The sequence below is a fragment of the Argiope bruennichi genome, chromosome 6 (assembly GCF_947563725.1).
Source record: "Argiope bruennichi chromosome 6, qqArgBrue1.1, whole genome shotgun sequence".
In the NCBI taxonomy this organism is placed as follows: Eukaryota; Metazoa; Arthropoda; class Arachnida; order Araneae; family Araneidae; genus Argiope; species Argiope bruennichi.
Window position 1 is genome coordinate 129,063,192 of NC_079156.1, and position 16,297 is coordinate 129,079,488.

At 25.9% G+C, this 16,297-nt stretch overlaps 1 protein-coding gene across 1 annotated transcript in view; it reads right to left on the reverse strand.

Annotated features, from left to right (window-relative positions):
- Positions 1-8,769: 8,769 nt before the first annotated feature.
- The window catches only part of LOC129971268 (aprataxin and PNK-like factor), a 31,014-nt gene continuing 23,486 nt past the window's right edge, over positions 8,770-16,297 (reverse strand). The window contains exons 11-12 of the mRNA XM_056084877.1: positions 14,340-14,416; positions 8,770-9,918 (exon numbers count right to left, since the gene is read on the reverse strand). Coding sequence (XP_055940852.1) covers positions 9,731-9,918; positions 14,340-14,416 — 265 coding nt within the window. The 3' untranslated portion in view covers positions 8,770-9,730. The remainder of the gene's footprint in view (positions 9,919-14,339; positions 14,417-16,297) is intronic.

The window sequence follows — 16,297 nt, forward strand, 5'->3', positions numbered from 1 at the left end:
AAGCTTATAAACTTAAGAAAATTACATTCGATGCGCTTTTATAACAGAAATGACGATAATTTACCTCAATCTTCCGCCAAAGAAGTTCGTGAGACACGGTGCAGGGCAATAAATATACAAACAAAAGCGAGACAACAGTGAAGTTTACAACAGTTTTATTTCTAATTAAAAATCCGACAAACCCATTCATAGAGTTGTAAATGGTGATTAAGGAGAAAAACGAAATTTACGAGCAAAGGTCATGTATGTACAAAGGACCACACAAAAAGCACAAAAGTACTGCCACTCGTTCTAATTTGGGTAAAAGGTGCTTTCGCAACTCAAGAGTATTGTACAATCATCCAATGCACAAACATCACAGGGACTGACTTAACATAATAATACACAGCAACATTTGCAAACTTACATTAGTAACAAAAGCTATATGGCACAAATTTACAGCATTCCTTTTACAATAGATTTCTCTTCCAATAAGCAGTTAGGAAAAATATCAAATTTTTAAAGACAATTGAATTTTATTCGATACCATAATAATCTGTTTGGTTTAGAGTTGGTCAAACTATAATTAATAACTGGTTTCAGAATTCACAATTCTGAAATTATAATTCATAGAGCTAAAAAAATATTGAATTACATTCTACTCGAGGATACAAAGAGATTTTGAGAAGCAGCGAACAATCTACAACTGAAGGGAATATTTAAAAAAACAGAAAGGTTGCTCTGATTTTTATTTCTAATACGAAACTGGTAACTAAAAGGATCTTAAATATAAATATTGCAACAACTTGTACTTCATTGTTTAAAACAGTATATACAGTTATTTGAACTTTGTTTGTTTTTACTCAGACAGAGATGTTTAAGCGATTTCAATAAAATTCAATTTGCATTAAAAAAAAAGTAAATAGATTTCTCTATTTTATTTTATACAATGACAAACATTTCAGTAAAAAAAAAAAAAAAAAAGGAACAGACTAATACTACAAAATTAGGTATTTTTCATTGACATGACAGCAGCCAAAAGTTGGCTAAAAATCACTCGTTTCGCTACGCATGATTGCTATATTTGACGAATTTGCACTTTATAGAGCCTATTGCGCTAGTAGAAAGCGATATATCACTTTAGCATTTATACTGCCGAAGAAATGATCAAACACCAAAAACTGAACCGAACTCAAGATTTATGAATGCAAACATTTATCTAAACCCTTTCATAAATTTCAACGTTTTCAGCACAACCAAGAAAGGAAATACAGGATTCAACTAATTGTCTACATTTAAAATGAATCATTCATAAAGGAAAAGTTGAAAATTTAGTTTTGTTAAGCATCTAATACTAAAATTTCAATAATATGTAATATTGTTTTTATGAGGGGGAGGGTTTTTTAAAGTCATACTTTAAATTACGTCAAAGCATTCAATTGCCACTTAGAAAGTTTACAATGATCAAAGCTATTTTCATCTCAATTTCAGTTTTAATTTTTAGCATGGTATACATTTTAAAAATAAATTATTTTATATTAAACAATCAAATTGAGTGACATTTATCAGAATAAAAAAAATTTGTAGTTAAAAATAAGCTTCTTTTTTTTTTTTCATTAAGTTTCAACATACAACCTCGATTTCATTTCAAGTACTATTGAAATAAACACATAATTAAATTAACAAAAGAAAAAAAATTACACTTAATCTGCTATATATGGAAATACAATAGTATCTGTAATAAAAAAATTGTGGGTTCAAGTTTCAAATTCTCAGAAAATTAATCAAATATGTGGACTTTCTGAACAATAAAAATGTTATTGGGGTCAGATTAGATACTTCCTTTACCATTAATCACAGATTTCAAGAGGTTTTAAAATATGATATTCATCTATCAAATGAAACAGTACATCAAGGAAACTTTTATGAATACAGACAATAGTTTCATAAATCATTTTCATCATCAAAGATAATAGTCACTAACTTAGGGAACTTAACAGGAAATAAGATCTGAACAAAAGCTGTAACTTACTTTTTGTAAGATGATAGGACAAATTGAATCTCCCACATTCCTCTGAGTTAAAGTTTAAAATAGAAAGATTTGTCTTAAGTTAAAATACAGTAATTAATTATCGAATGTCAATTCTTAGATTATAGAATCCAATATTATTTAAGATAAAGATTTTAAAAATTAAAAAAAATCAGGGAAATGTCTGTATCATTACCAGTTTTTATATTCCATTATAGCATATAGCAATAATCAATTATTAATCGTATGTCACAGTACAAAAGGATAAAGGGATTGCAGTGCTAATCTGAGCACAACAATCTTAAGGTCCTTTTCTAACTTAACAATCCACCAACAAAGGCTAAAAAATTACTGTTATAATATATGCACTATTCATAAAGAAAATATTTTTAAAACGCTTTCCCCAGATATTTTATATATAAAAAAAAATAATACTAAAAACTGATAATTAAAATCCCCATTTTTGTTTTTTTAAAAATTATGTAAACTAGAAAGTCAACACTACCAACTTTTTTAGCATACCCATTTTCTAAAGATAAATTAGACGGTAAATAATTTACTTACCATTTCTCTTTCAAAAAACATAAATCAACTTCTATACCAGCGTTTTCATGTTTAACTAATGATTACATCTATTATTTACAAAGGAATGACTAGACATTTACCTCAATGATGAATGTCCCTTAGCTGGAAATACTTTTGAAATCCAATCTAACTAGCTTCACATTTAATAAATCTTGACAACCTTATGTTGAGGACTAGTGTAGACTCATACATGCATTATCAACTCTCAGCACAGTCAGTCTTTTAATTAAATGATACAATTTGTGAATTCAACTTGCACAATTCATTTAGTATATGTAAAAACCAAACTGAATAAAAATGGTACTTTTCAAATTAATAATACAACAAATGCATTAAAAAATTTTCATTTGATAATTAAGGTTTAAAAATAATAATGCTGATATAAGGTGAGATACTATTTTGATGCAAGTTTTTAGCCTCCTAAGTATAAAAAGTTGGGACAAAGCAAAGGTCAAGATTTTATAGGTAGATTATACATTATAATAAGAAGTATCAAGTGCTTCCAAGTTCCAAAAATGGCAACTTTCCTAATGTGTTGATTTTCTGTTAAAATTAGTATTTATGATAAAAAAAAGTTACACCGATTTTAAAATAAGTTGTGTAGTTGTTTTCGAATTCGTTTTATTGCATATCTCTCATGAGATATAATCATTCATGTTTTTTTACACAGATAGCAAATAAACATACCTTGCATATGATTACTTCAGATAATATACACATAATTAATATTTATATACATAATTTGCATATAATGGTGAATTTTATAGGTGCATTTACTTAGAAGAAATTTAATACTAAAAGATGGAACTAAGTTTTTAAGATCAATTATTGTAACATCCTTTAGATTTTTTTATGTGAACTGAAATAAAATTAATTTTCCAAGATAGAATTTATCATCTGTTTAAAAGAGCGATTTAAATAATCATATAACAAGTAGTATCTTTCCAGCTTTCATTATGCTAAAAGATATTACAGTGCAATTAGTTATATTAAATATATTTAAAAGTCAAAAATACTCTAAAACTGCAGTTTTTCATTTCTTTTCTTGATATCATATTGACATGATACCAACATTTTGTAGTTAAAATGGCTTCAAGCAATTGCAAGAAAAACACATGTATGCTTGAAATAAAATAATATGAATGAGGAGGAATTCACAATATAAACTCTTATATTATAATTTTAATAAAAACATACAACAATAAAACCCCTACCCCCTCTCTTTTTGATAAATTATTGAATCGGAATATTTTTACATATTACACTACAGTAAGCAGATTATTTCATTTTAATTAATCTCACTGTATATACGAATTCAGAAACTGCATTAATTTTATTTAAATAGATAAGTTACTTTAATACTATGACACAAGGAATCTAAATTCTCAATAATGATTTTTTTTTTAAATTTGCACCAAAAATAAAAATTAAAAAAAAAAAAAAGAGAGAAAGGAAAAAGGAAGAATAAATGATATTCATTTATAAAAACAAAGTTTCAACAGAATTTCTTTTTTTTTTCCTTCTAAATTTCATTAATTAAATAAAGAAAGTCCACTTCCCACTAAATCTCCCCCCCCCCATATACGCAAATATTGCAAAAACAATAACTTTGACAATTTACACAACCTTTTGCAAGACCTTATTCATTCAGAATCAATTTTCACAAGTCAAATTAACAGACATACAATGCAACTGAAAATAAAAACACACAATTCAAATCTGATAATAATCATTTCAGATTCAACAACTATGTACACACATACACACAGGATAAAACATAATCAGCAGGTTTTTAAGGTGAGAAAATTTTTTCAAGCTCTAACAATTTCATTTAAGTATAATTCAATTAAGAAAAGATTTTATGGATTTCTTATTACACAATGATATCTATTTTCTGGTTTAACCCTGGATTGGAAATGCAGCTCGCTATGATTCAGTTGCAGAGAAATCAAAAAACATTCCTCCGAGCTTGATTATATTTAAACTCCATAGCATGTTAATGATCAAATACTATCAGTGCAAAGACTGTCAACACTAAATCAGCAAATAAGATTTCAAACCCTATGAATCATACTGAACCTAGGGGTCAAGACAAAAGGATCAATGGACTTTTGAAACTGATTGAAAAATAAACAAACCTAGTATTTTACTTAGCAATTGTTTCATCAGTGCTCTTCTAATATTGCCCTGGCTCTTGTGCCAGAAAAATCCAAATCCAAATCTAATATTGCATGGCAAGTTGTGAACTAACAGGAACCAATTTCAAATTGAAAATAAAAATGCTACTAAAGCAAATTTACTTTAATACTTTTAGGAGCACAAATTATTTACTTTTCTTAGTAAAAACAAAATATATATGTCTGTCACATGTTTCTTGTTACATACTAATACCATTTTTTTCTAATAAACCATCAAAAGATTACCAGACTGAAGGGTGAAAAAATTCCTAGAAAAGTAGCTTTAAACAGGGGAAAAAAAAAAAAAAAAAACTTGAAAGAATTTGTACATAAAAACATCTCCTGTTTAATTTTTATTGTCATAAAATGCAAAACAAATCTTGAAATAGGTTACATTAAAATCAGAATCAATCTATTTTCATTGAAGGATCACAAAAGAGAGATTTCCATTCCAGGGTTAAAAAAAAAAAAAAGTAAACATTCAGAAATTACTCTGAGTATTTTTCACATGGTCCACTAGATCAAAGTGTGTACTATTTTGACAAGACCATATAACAGCATGCAAAACTATATGAGTATGTGACAGTTGATGAGCAAAAACAAACGATAAATGAAACTCTCGAGGAATATTAATGCATGCAGAGTAGTACTGCAATCATCTAAAATCTACTCACTAAAGTTATTATACACAACTGGTAGTGCACAATGGATGAATGGAGCCTCATAGAGGCAGAAGCATGACTACAATAAAAAATAATGGAGACAAAAAAAAAAAAAAAATTACAAAACCAATAATGTTCATCATGCATAACATATAATTTTTAAAAAATATTTTTTACAATTTTGATTGGCAAAAATATTAAAAAAGTACAAACATCTTTTTAGCAGTGCATTTCACTTATAATATTTTCACCAATTTAATACAGATATATTAAAAAAGAAATTTCAATAAAATATCAAAATTGTTTTATTAACTAATAAATAAACCTTTCTATATGTTTTATTCACAACATATAATTTGTAATTATATCTTTTTTTTTTGTTGTAAATATGCATTTTTAAGTGTTGTTCAGGATATATTAACCAATATAACAGATCAATTATCAACATTAATTAGGAAGACCCCACCAAAAATCTAATAATATCTGCTTAATTAAAAGAAAAAAATAGCTATTAGAAAAAATAAAAATTTGCCTTTAAGATATTAATTTAATGGTTATAAAAAGTATGTCCACATTTGTTCATTATATAATTACACCCTAGTGAAATATTACTGCTTGAGCATACCAGATAAAGCTGTTCCGAAGACTTGAATTATTTTTATTCAAAAATGTTTTTTTGGAAATTTCTTTTGTATTTCGCTATGCTGAATGAACCGCAGAAAATTATTAAGCTTATTAAAATCTGGCATCCTTTATCTAAATATTTAAAATGTAATCTAACATCTGGTTAAAAAAATCAGATATGTGAATATTAGTTATATTAATATTATGGAAATAACATTAATATGACAAATGCAATAGATACATTTTCTTTATTTTAAATGATTTGCTTTTAAATAAAATTTTATTCAGTATGAATAAAATTGGAAAAATCAGATTTTGATTTCTAATATTCTCTTACAATTTAAAAGGTATTAAATAATTCAATTATACCACCCAAATAAAAATACCAAGTTTTTATCAATATTATTCATTGATGTATTTATTTATGACTTTTAAAAAAAGAGAAAAGTGGGAAATAATTAAAAAACATTCTAATGAATAAGTTCATTGTGAATAAAGCATACAGAAAAACAATATACTTTCAAACTCATTTAACTTTTTAAAAAATATCTAAAATATGCACAAAATGCTTTTATATTTTTACATTATTTTTAATATCATTCGTAAGCAAATACATTAATAAAAAGCATATCAGATATATAATGTATTTAAATCAAAATCAGCAATTTAGAAAAAGTAATTTGATTAAGGTATAAAAAAATGCATCATTAACATTTATATAAATACTTGCATTGAATTGAAATAAAATTTATAGCAGAGAACCTTTCAACGGACCTTAAATCACGTAATTTTTTATTAATTAAAGATGAAGAAAATAAAATGGCCGAATGTAATAAAATTGTTTAAAAAAATTTCAACATCACAATATAAAAATTGGGTTTTCAGAATAAGATAAGGCTTACTATGATAAGTAAATTCTGTGCATAGTTAGTTTGCATAGTTTTATAGTGGCCATTCTACAAAAAAAAATTAATTGCTGCAAGCCACTGACAAGAAAAAAAAATGCACATGCCCTATATTTCTCTTCGTTTTTTAAAAAAGAAAGCTGTTTTTAAAAATACCTAAAATTTTGAGAAACAAATAACTACACCATCTATGCAACACACAATGATTCCACAGCATAAAACACAGACAAATGGTGTGAAAATTCTAGAACAGACACTAAGTCCTAAATGAGAAGATGAAAAGTGTGGAAGAAAGCCAGGACATGGAATATGCAGAATGTATTGCTTCTTGTTATCAATTAAAATATCCAGGTTCAAAGTTATAAGTGGAATAGAGTCGATTCATGCTCATAATGGACACATCAAATGCACTGCACTAATTTTATCACATACTTTAAATTAACTTGACTTGTTTCATTTCAGTAAAGTTCATGATTTTCCACTCTCTTTTTAATTTGTTTAAAATTTTGTACAGTTATGCAATCTTGATAACAATACAATATTTTAATTTTTATAACAAATTAATTATTGTTTAACTGATTAATTTATTTAAAATTTTGTTCAATTCTATTGATATTATCAATTTGAATAAAAATTGATTTCATGATTTCATAATAATTATGATAATAATTATAAACCATAAAATGAAGACAGAATTGTAGAAAAAATAATTCTAAAAATTCTTTATTTTAATATATTTATAATTTTTTTTTTTTTTTTTAGTTTAGTTGAACTAAATTAATGGCCTCTTTTGAAACTAAAGAAGGTGTTTTTTTATAGAGACATGCACTCTTCATTTTGAATAAAAATCAAATAAAAAAAAAAAAATTTTTTTTTCTTTTTTCAACAACTAACACGTGGAAAACACTTTATGCATCATGCAAAACGTATGCCTGATGCGTAAAAATCCCTCTTCAATTTTTCTCAGCTCAGGTTCTTAACAAATCTGGGTTATAAAGCAAAAATTCTTAAAATATTTTGGTATACCAGTCACATATTTCTTTTGTAATGCTATAGCCAAAAGATGATCAATAGCATTTTTTTTTCTTTAAAAAAAATTGCAGTTGAAGATGTTGGAGGCAGATACATGCATGGTGCACCATAGAAGCAAAATACAATGTCATATGACATAGTAACATATACAAGCTGGTTCTATTACAAAAAAAAAAAGATGTTAGGAGTAGCTTCAGAATAATAACGTTCTATCCAGTATTTATATAACTGATGGGGTTAACAGGAAATATTAATTGTTTATTACATAACAGTAAGCAGTTAATATTTCATGTACCATAACATTCCAAGTTTTATAGATATGTTTTGAAATATAATAGCTATTCTTTACAGTTTTTGATAGCTACTCACACAAATTTTCTTTACATTCAGAAAACATCAAGTAAACTTGTATGGTCAAGTTTAAAAGCAATATCTTCATTCACAAAATTCTACGTATTTTTATTAATACTTTTTAAAAGTTTTTAAAAATCAAAGTTAATTGAAAATGTATGAATTTAGAATGGAGGAAAGTTTTTTATTTTTTTAAATTCATTCAGAAACATTCTTAAAATCTTATATATTTATAATTAAAGTGATTAATTTAATGTTTCTTGGTTATCAAACACTGTATTTACAAGTACTTTAAAGTTGAAAATTATTAACTAAAGCAAAGTTAAAATTTTAATTCTAAAACCAATATACAATGATATTCTTCAAATTAAATCATCGTAAACATTAATATATTACCAATAAAATTTTTGCAGTGGCACAAATTTCTTGAAAAATGAAACAGAAACTAATATTTGAGAGACAGACAAATTTACATTCAATTTTTGATTGCAAATTAAATTTATTTTTTATTCAAATTTTGCATAAATTTTTCCATGGCATATCTTATTATATAAATTAATAGTAGCATATTGCGCCACATCATGCAAATATAATTCAAAGATGTAACTATTTGAGCCATAAAACAACATTTTAGAAATATAATTCTGGGATAAAAACAGGAACATTTAAATAAAATATACAATCTAACTTTAAAAATGAAAACATATGCTATAAAATTCATTCATAAAAACAATCATTTCCCATTACAAAACATAAGTATCAAAAATAGCCTGTGACTAGGACTAGGTACAGAACATACTTCTATACAAATGAACTCTGATAAGATAAAAGCAAAGGGCAATTAAAATTTCTCATTTTAATGAATAAGAACATTGTTTAATTTGTATTAGCTCGCAGAGAGAGATATTAAATACTCACATAAATATTCAGCAGGCGTGATATGCAAAACTTTTTTTCCTATGATTGTTTAACATGTTAAAACATCAACAAAAACACAAGTAAATGGATAAATGCACTTTTTAAAACACATATTGACACTGATCAGACAGAAGAATGAAATGATTTTTGTTACAATTTGAATGATGTGCTGGCTGTGCTCAGAGAGATCCACATTCCAGCTTTCTTCCACATACATTTTCGAGCGCTTGCAAAATCCAATCCATGATTTCATGTATATCACTTTTTGCGAGGCGCAGTCGGGGAGGGCGCTGATGAAAGTGAATTGCGAACAAACTCAAACAAAAAAAGAAAAGAAAAGACACACAGACTCGATCGAACGGCAGAGTTCTCCTGCTCTGTGGGAAACGACCGGTGCAACGATGAAGGTTTGTACAACCACAGAACGATGGAGATGAGAAGAATGATTTAATTTGCTCTGAAGGGCACTCAGACTTTTTTCCCACGTTTGCTCTTCCCCCCCTTTGCCTTGGCAAGCCTCTTCATCTTTTCACCGCTTTCATAATCAGAGCCAGAGTCCACAGGTTTGTATTCATCAGAATCGTCATTAAGAAAACTGTCATTTAAATCATAGTTGTCAACTTCATCACTGTTTCTGGAACTTTTTGTTTTCTTGTCTAAAAAAAGATAACAAAGCATTATCAGCAAGAATTCAAACTAAAGGAATTAAATTAGCATTCTAAAAAATTTGTTCATTATCATAACAAAAATTACATAATATCAAACAAGACATTCACTTATTTATGATATTAAAAATAATAATTTACCAATCAATTTTTTTATATCTAGATAAACATCTCATGAAATGAGCTTAAAAAACTACAAATAGGCTAAAAATTGATATTTTTCTGTAAAATTATTATTAAAATTAAGGGTGATTGCAACTCCATATGAAAAGTTGAAAACTGGTGTGGAGTAAAAAAACCAAAACTATATTAAAATATTCAGAATATTAATGCAATTCAGGTACATACATTCCATTTTTTAAAAAAATTATTAGCACTATAAACAGAACATTTTGAAAAAAAATCATTAAAAATCAAAGTTTTTAATGATTTTATTATTTTGTATTTTTAAACAATTATATTCAGCAAGAAAACTGCACAATTTTGAAAATAACTGTTCATTAGATCATTTCACAATATTGCTCCATTTTTTAAAAGAAATAACTGCTAAATTTAGATTATTTTAGGGCAATTTTTTCAGTTAAATAAAAGTTCTATTTTATCAAGACAATGGCTTTAAGATTCTAAAGTACTCCATAAGAATCTAAAATGACAGTTAAATTACTGATATTAACAGCCACTGGAGAGAAACTAAAATCAGGAAGAAAAAGGTATACGGAAAATTTTGACAAGATGTTAGGAGATTCAATAAATTTGCCATAAAATACATGCCCAATAAAATTTTGCAGTCAATATTGCATATAAATTATTCATTCCCAAAGACGCTCATTATTGATCGTAAAAATAACCAAATAATTGAAAAGATCATTGTAATTCATTTTCATGTCTTCTTTTAGTCACCATACACTTCAATCCAAAAGCTAATGATATTTCAGTCCCAGTGTAAGATATTGAACAACTAAGATATAATTGAACAACTATTTGATTTTTATTTCTAGCAACTTTTCACTAACTGAAGTTATATTTAAAAGATTATCGATCAATTTCATTAAAGCAATTACTATAGTTGCTTTGCCATGTAAAACAGCATTCGAACTATTAAATTTGATGAAGATATTTCTTTAGAAATAACATTTTTCATCATGTAACCAGTTCAACTAATGCATGTTTCTTTGGGATTGCCTTTTATTTTTTTCCCTTATAAATCAATCTAGCCAAAGTTTCTAATTTAATAAATACATTCATTAAATACATTTATCTTAGTAAATTCAATAAAATTTAAGTTATCAGGAAGATGATTTTAGAAATTCCAAACACAAATCTTAAAAAGTAAATGCCACAATGTCAAATTTGTTCCAAATAGACTTCAAATCATGGAAAAGCCTTGTCATTAACAAGTAGAAGGCATGGGCTGGAAAATTGTGCTTGAGATGAGATTTAGTATACCTTTAAAATGTTCATTCATGAATATTAAAGCACAATAGTTGGCCAATTTCAAGAAGATAACCTTCACATTTTTTGCATAGTTTATATACATGTCTCTTCAATATCTCAATGGCTTGGTTATCAAGGCAATCACTTTGTAACAGGAAGGACAGAATTCAGTCCTCAGTATGTCTTTGTTTCTTTCCTCCCTTTTAATGTTTTGAAATTATTCAAATTAAATTAACAATTAACATTACATTAATATGCTTTCATTTTTTAATACAAAATAAATGTTTATCTCCAAATATTTGAATTTGAATTTAATTTTTTAAAAGAAAAATAATTACAAATATAAAAGGTTTTTCTTTATTCAAAATTATTTCAAATAAATTAAGAATTTAAAGACAGTTTTAATTAATAAGTCACTTATTTTTTTACGCAAAAATATTTATTTTTCTAATAATTGAACAATAATTTAATCTGTAAAAGAAAAATAATCATAAATATAAATACTTTTTAGAAAAAAATGTCAAGTCATTTAAATTAAATTACTAAATTGCATACAATTTTAATGTGCTACTTCTTTTATATGTAAAAATAAATTTTGATTCTTCTTCATTTTTCAATTTCATCATTTCATAAAAACATTTGAAATTAAATTCATTTTGACATCTTGCAAAACTGATAAATCATAACTGTTCTGAAGAGCAATGTATCTTTAAGTCAATTAGTAGATAACAAAAATATTTATCTTTTATCAGTATGTTAGGCAGCATACCATATCATTTTATTAAAACTTTCGAAATATCTGCCTAAGTAATCAATAACTTAACATTTGCTTTCTGCAATTTCTTTTTGATTATTAGTGTTGGGAATGTTTGCTTACATATTTTAAAAAAAATTATGAGTTGCTCTCTAATTTGTAACGCACATGTGGTTCAGTTTCATTGAGTTAAAACAAATCATTTGTCAATATTAAAATCAAAAATGTAAAGCTTTTAGTGCTTTTAAGACAACAGCAATTTATATATGCATTAAAGCTTATATTATTTTTCTTTCAAAAAAAAAATAACAATTGTAATCTAAATATTTGGAGAAAATAAGAATAAACATCTATATTTGCAAAAAAAAAAAAAAAAAAGTGAAAGCATATTAATTGAAAATATTAGTAAATTGTCATTTAAATTTGAATAATTTCAAAGAAATTAAAAGGTAAGAAAGAAAAAAGATGCACCAAGGAACAAATTCGGATCTTCTGCTTATGAAGTCACTGCTTTAACAACAATGTTATTGGGATGATGATATAAAGGATATAACAAGGATATAAATTACTAGTATATAAGCATTCAAAAAGCTCGAAGGCTATTCGCTCAAAATTGGCTGACAATTGTGTTTTGATATTTTAATGAATGAACATTCTAAAGATATACAAATATTATATTAAATCTCACCAGGAACTCAATTTTCCAATAATGCTCTCCCTCCGCAAGTTCATAGAGCATTTGCCAAATGACAACTATCTTGGATAGCGACAAACACCAAAATTCAACTAGAAACATTAAATTTTCACTTATCAGAGTTACAACTGTAAAACAGTCAGAGTTGTCACATTTGACAAGTTATCGCTCAAAAAATTTAATTTAGCAATTGTAATGAAATAAGTGTAATCAGACAATATCTGAGAAAATTAATGAACTTCAGTAAAAAAATCTGGAATTTCTGGATTTCAAAAAGTAAAAAAAAGAGTTCTGGATAAATATCACAATCACCCTTATAAAATACAATTTTCATAAAAATTTTACTAATTCACCAGTTTTAATAAGAAATCTAAATAAAAATTTATCATAAGAGATTTCTATATTACTCAATACAAACAATGTTTAACAATTCTAAAATAAACCAAAAACTATTTTTTATTACAAATGCAATTTTGGATAATGTGAATAACATTAAAATAATTCCTTTTAAACTGCATCCAAAGCAGTAGCAAAAAATTTTCTTAAAAGACCTCGTATTGACAAAACATAAAAATGTGCCAATATATTTAAATATCTAACAAATTTTTTAAACTGTAATAAACTGAAGTCATTTATTAAAATTTTGCAAGCAACTATATCTGAACATGTTTTTTTCTCCCCCTTGTATTCAATAAGACAGAAATTTTGGCAAAAATCAATAACAGATTTACAAAAACAATTTTGTAATATGAATGGAAAAATATTTCAGATGATACATTTGCATTACACGTTTAAAAAAAAAGTAAGATTATAAAATCATATGGAATATTTAATGTGCAAAGGATACTCCAAAGTATGAATGTGGTGAAAACTGCTCACAAAAAAATATACAAAATAAGAAAAGGATCAAATAAAAATTATAATATTAAATAGGTTTCATTAAAAAAACTTTTAAAATTGCTTTAATATAAAATAAATTAAAGAACAGCATTAAAGCATTTAGAATATCTACCAATACGCTTAATCATTCATATGCAATAGATAATTTCCATCGCTACTTAATTTTAAGCAAATTTCAGAGTTTTGTTTTTATGCCCAATTATTATTACTTCATTTATTGCATAAGAAAAAAATAATAACCAGTAATACAAAGTTTTATCAGATATCAATTTTATCAATCTATAAAAGCAATGCTTAGCAGGATAACATCCAGGAAATGGAAGGAAGGATTTTCCTGGAATAACAACCAGGAAAGTCCTGCTAGTTTGTTTTCTAAATGATACCAATGAAATGTTACAGTTTCTTCACAGAATTTTTCTTCATTTGGTTCAGCATGAAACTTCCATATTTCAATAAGCACTTAGTGACATTCAGATCTAAAACATCACAAACTTGAAATCAAATTAAAATACTGTATTTAGAATTAATATACATTCTGGCTAGAAGTAAGAGTTAATTAATATTTCTTTTCCCTATTTTGATTTCTAAAAAGCACGTTAAAACTTATAGTGATACCCTAAACAAGTTTACCTGCTTGCTTAGCAGCTTCTCTCTGTGGGCGGACTTTTTTAGTATGCTTGAAATCTTTCTTGTGTTGAGGATTTTTTCTGAAATAAAGATTTTTCTTATTTGAAAACTTGTTTATCCTACACCAATTAGAAATCATTCATTTTACAGACAATTTTAGAATTCAAAAATTCTAAAACTGTCTTTGGCATGAGCAAATATAAATCACGGAAAATGTTTTAACTATTCAATACAATTAAAATTAATTTCCAGTTGTATTTTCTTCACAAATAAAAATATTCAAAATTAATGTACTACACTGTAAGGGAAATGTAACATTAAATCAACATATAAAACATTGTTTTACTAAAACAAAAAAATAAAACATATTCAGGAAGTGGAATTAAGTAAAATTAACAAATATGCTACAGCCCTGATTTTGGAACAACCTTTTTATGCAGTTTTGAAGCATCAATAACTTCTCTTTTTTTTTTAAAAAAAAAAGGATGACTGTTGATTTGGATTACAAAACTATCTATTTATTTGATTATTTACAACCTGCTTTTCTTAAATATTTAGCCTCTGAACAATTGTGGTCTTTAGGAACTAAGCATTATGCTTTAGATGAAGCAAGACAAACTCAAATGCTATTATTGGCTAAACAAAGAAAACTGAACTTAATGTGAGAAAACAGAACTTTCAATTTTAACAACATAATTTTAATGAAATGTTCTATAAAATTATGTAATTGCGAAATGTTCTATAAAATAATGTAGTTATGAAATGTTCTATAAAATATTTTCTATTATCTAAAAATGTAATAGAAAAAAATGGAACAATAAAGTTCGAGTTTTCTTCTTGATACTACTATGCATCCACCAAGAGAACATTTAATATCAAATGTCTATGTTTATGATGGGCATCATAGAAATAGGTTTCAGTAGGGAAGATCCATTTCTAATACCAGGAATCAGACAGGTTTTTTTTTTTTTTTTTTTTTTTTTTCTTGGCCTGTTTGAAGGTATAAAAAAAAATGCTGTTGAAAATTCATATTTGAGATAAATCTTTTTCTGATTATTTCTTTTTTTCATAATAAAAGTTAATAATAAAGTAACTGTTTGTTTCATTTGCACTCAAATAATGCCATTTTGTTTTTCTACTTTGTCATAAATTTTGAATGATTTACATTAAAAATTCACTATAATAATTATAATTATTATTATTAATAATAATTATAAGTCACAAAATCTAATTATAAAAGTAATTTTTGTATGATTTTCAACTAAATCTAAAGATCCATTCTTAAAAAAAATTATATCATAATATACTTTTATAGCCCTTTCTGAATAGAAAACTTATTTAATGCCATATACAGAAATTTAAAAATATTTATTGTAAATCAAAAGTTAAGACAACTTCTTAAAAGATTAAATAAGATCACCCTTTGAATTGATAGATATATGGAATTGGAAATATGGATATTTTCAAGAATTCTGAGTATTCAAATAATTTTCAAATTATTTTTTGAATTTTTGAAAAATTAAATGTAAAAATACCAAATACCGCCTATTTGGCACTAAACATACCAATGTAAGAAACTTGAATGAATTTCTACCAACACGAAATGAACTCTTCCAGCAGTAACCTGTTTTTTCAGTTTCCATAAGCATAGACATTTAGTGGTGAGTGTTCTCATGGTGCATACACCGTAGGCATCTATTCTTTGCTATTAATTTTCCTACTTTAGGAATATCTTGTTTGCACCAAGTACTTTTAAAATTTACCCAAGGTGCATTTTTGTAACTCTTATTCCAATAGAGTTATTTCTTTTCATGATTGTAAATAATTTCTTACAACAATAAATAATTCCAAGCATAAGGATAATTTTAAATACTAATTTTTAAATAAAGAATCTTACGAATGAGTATTTGTCCAATTTAGACATGTAAAACTTGGTTTATTTACAGAACAGAAATATTTGT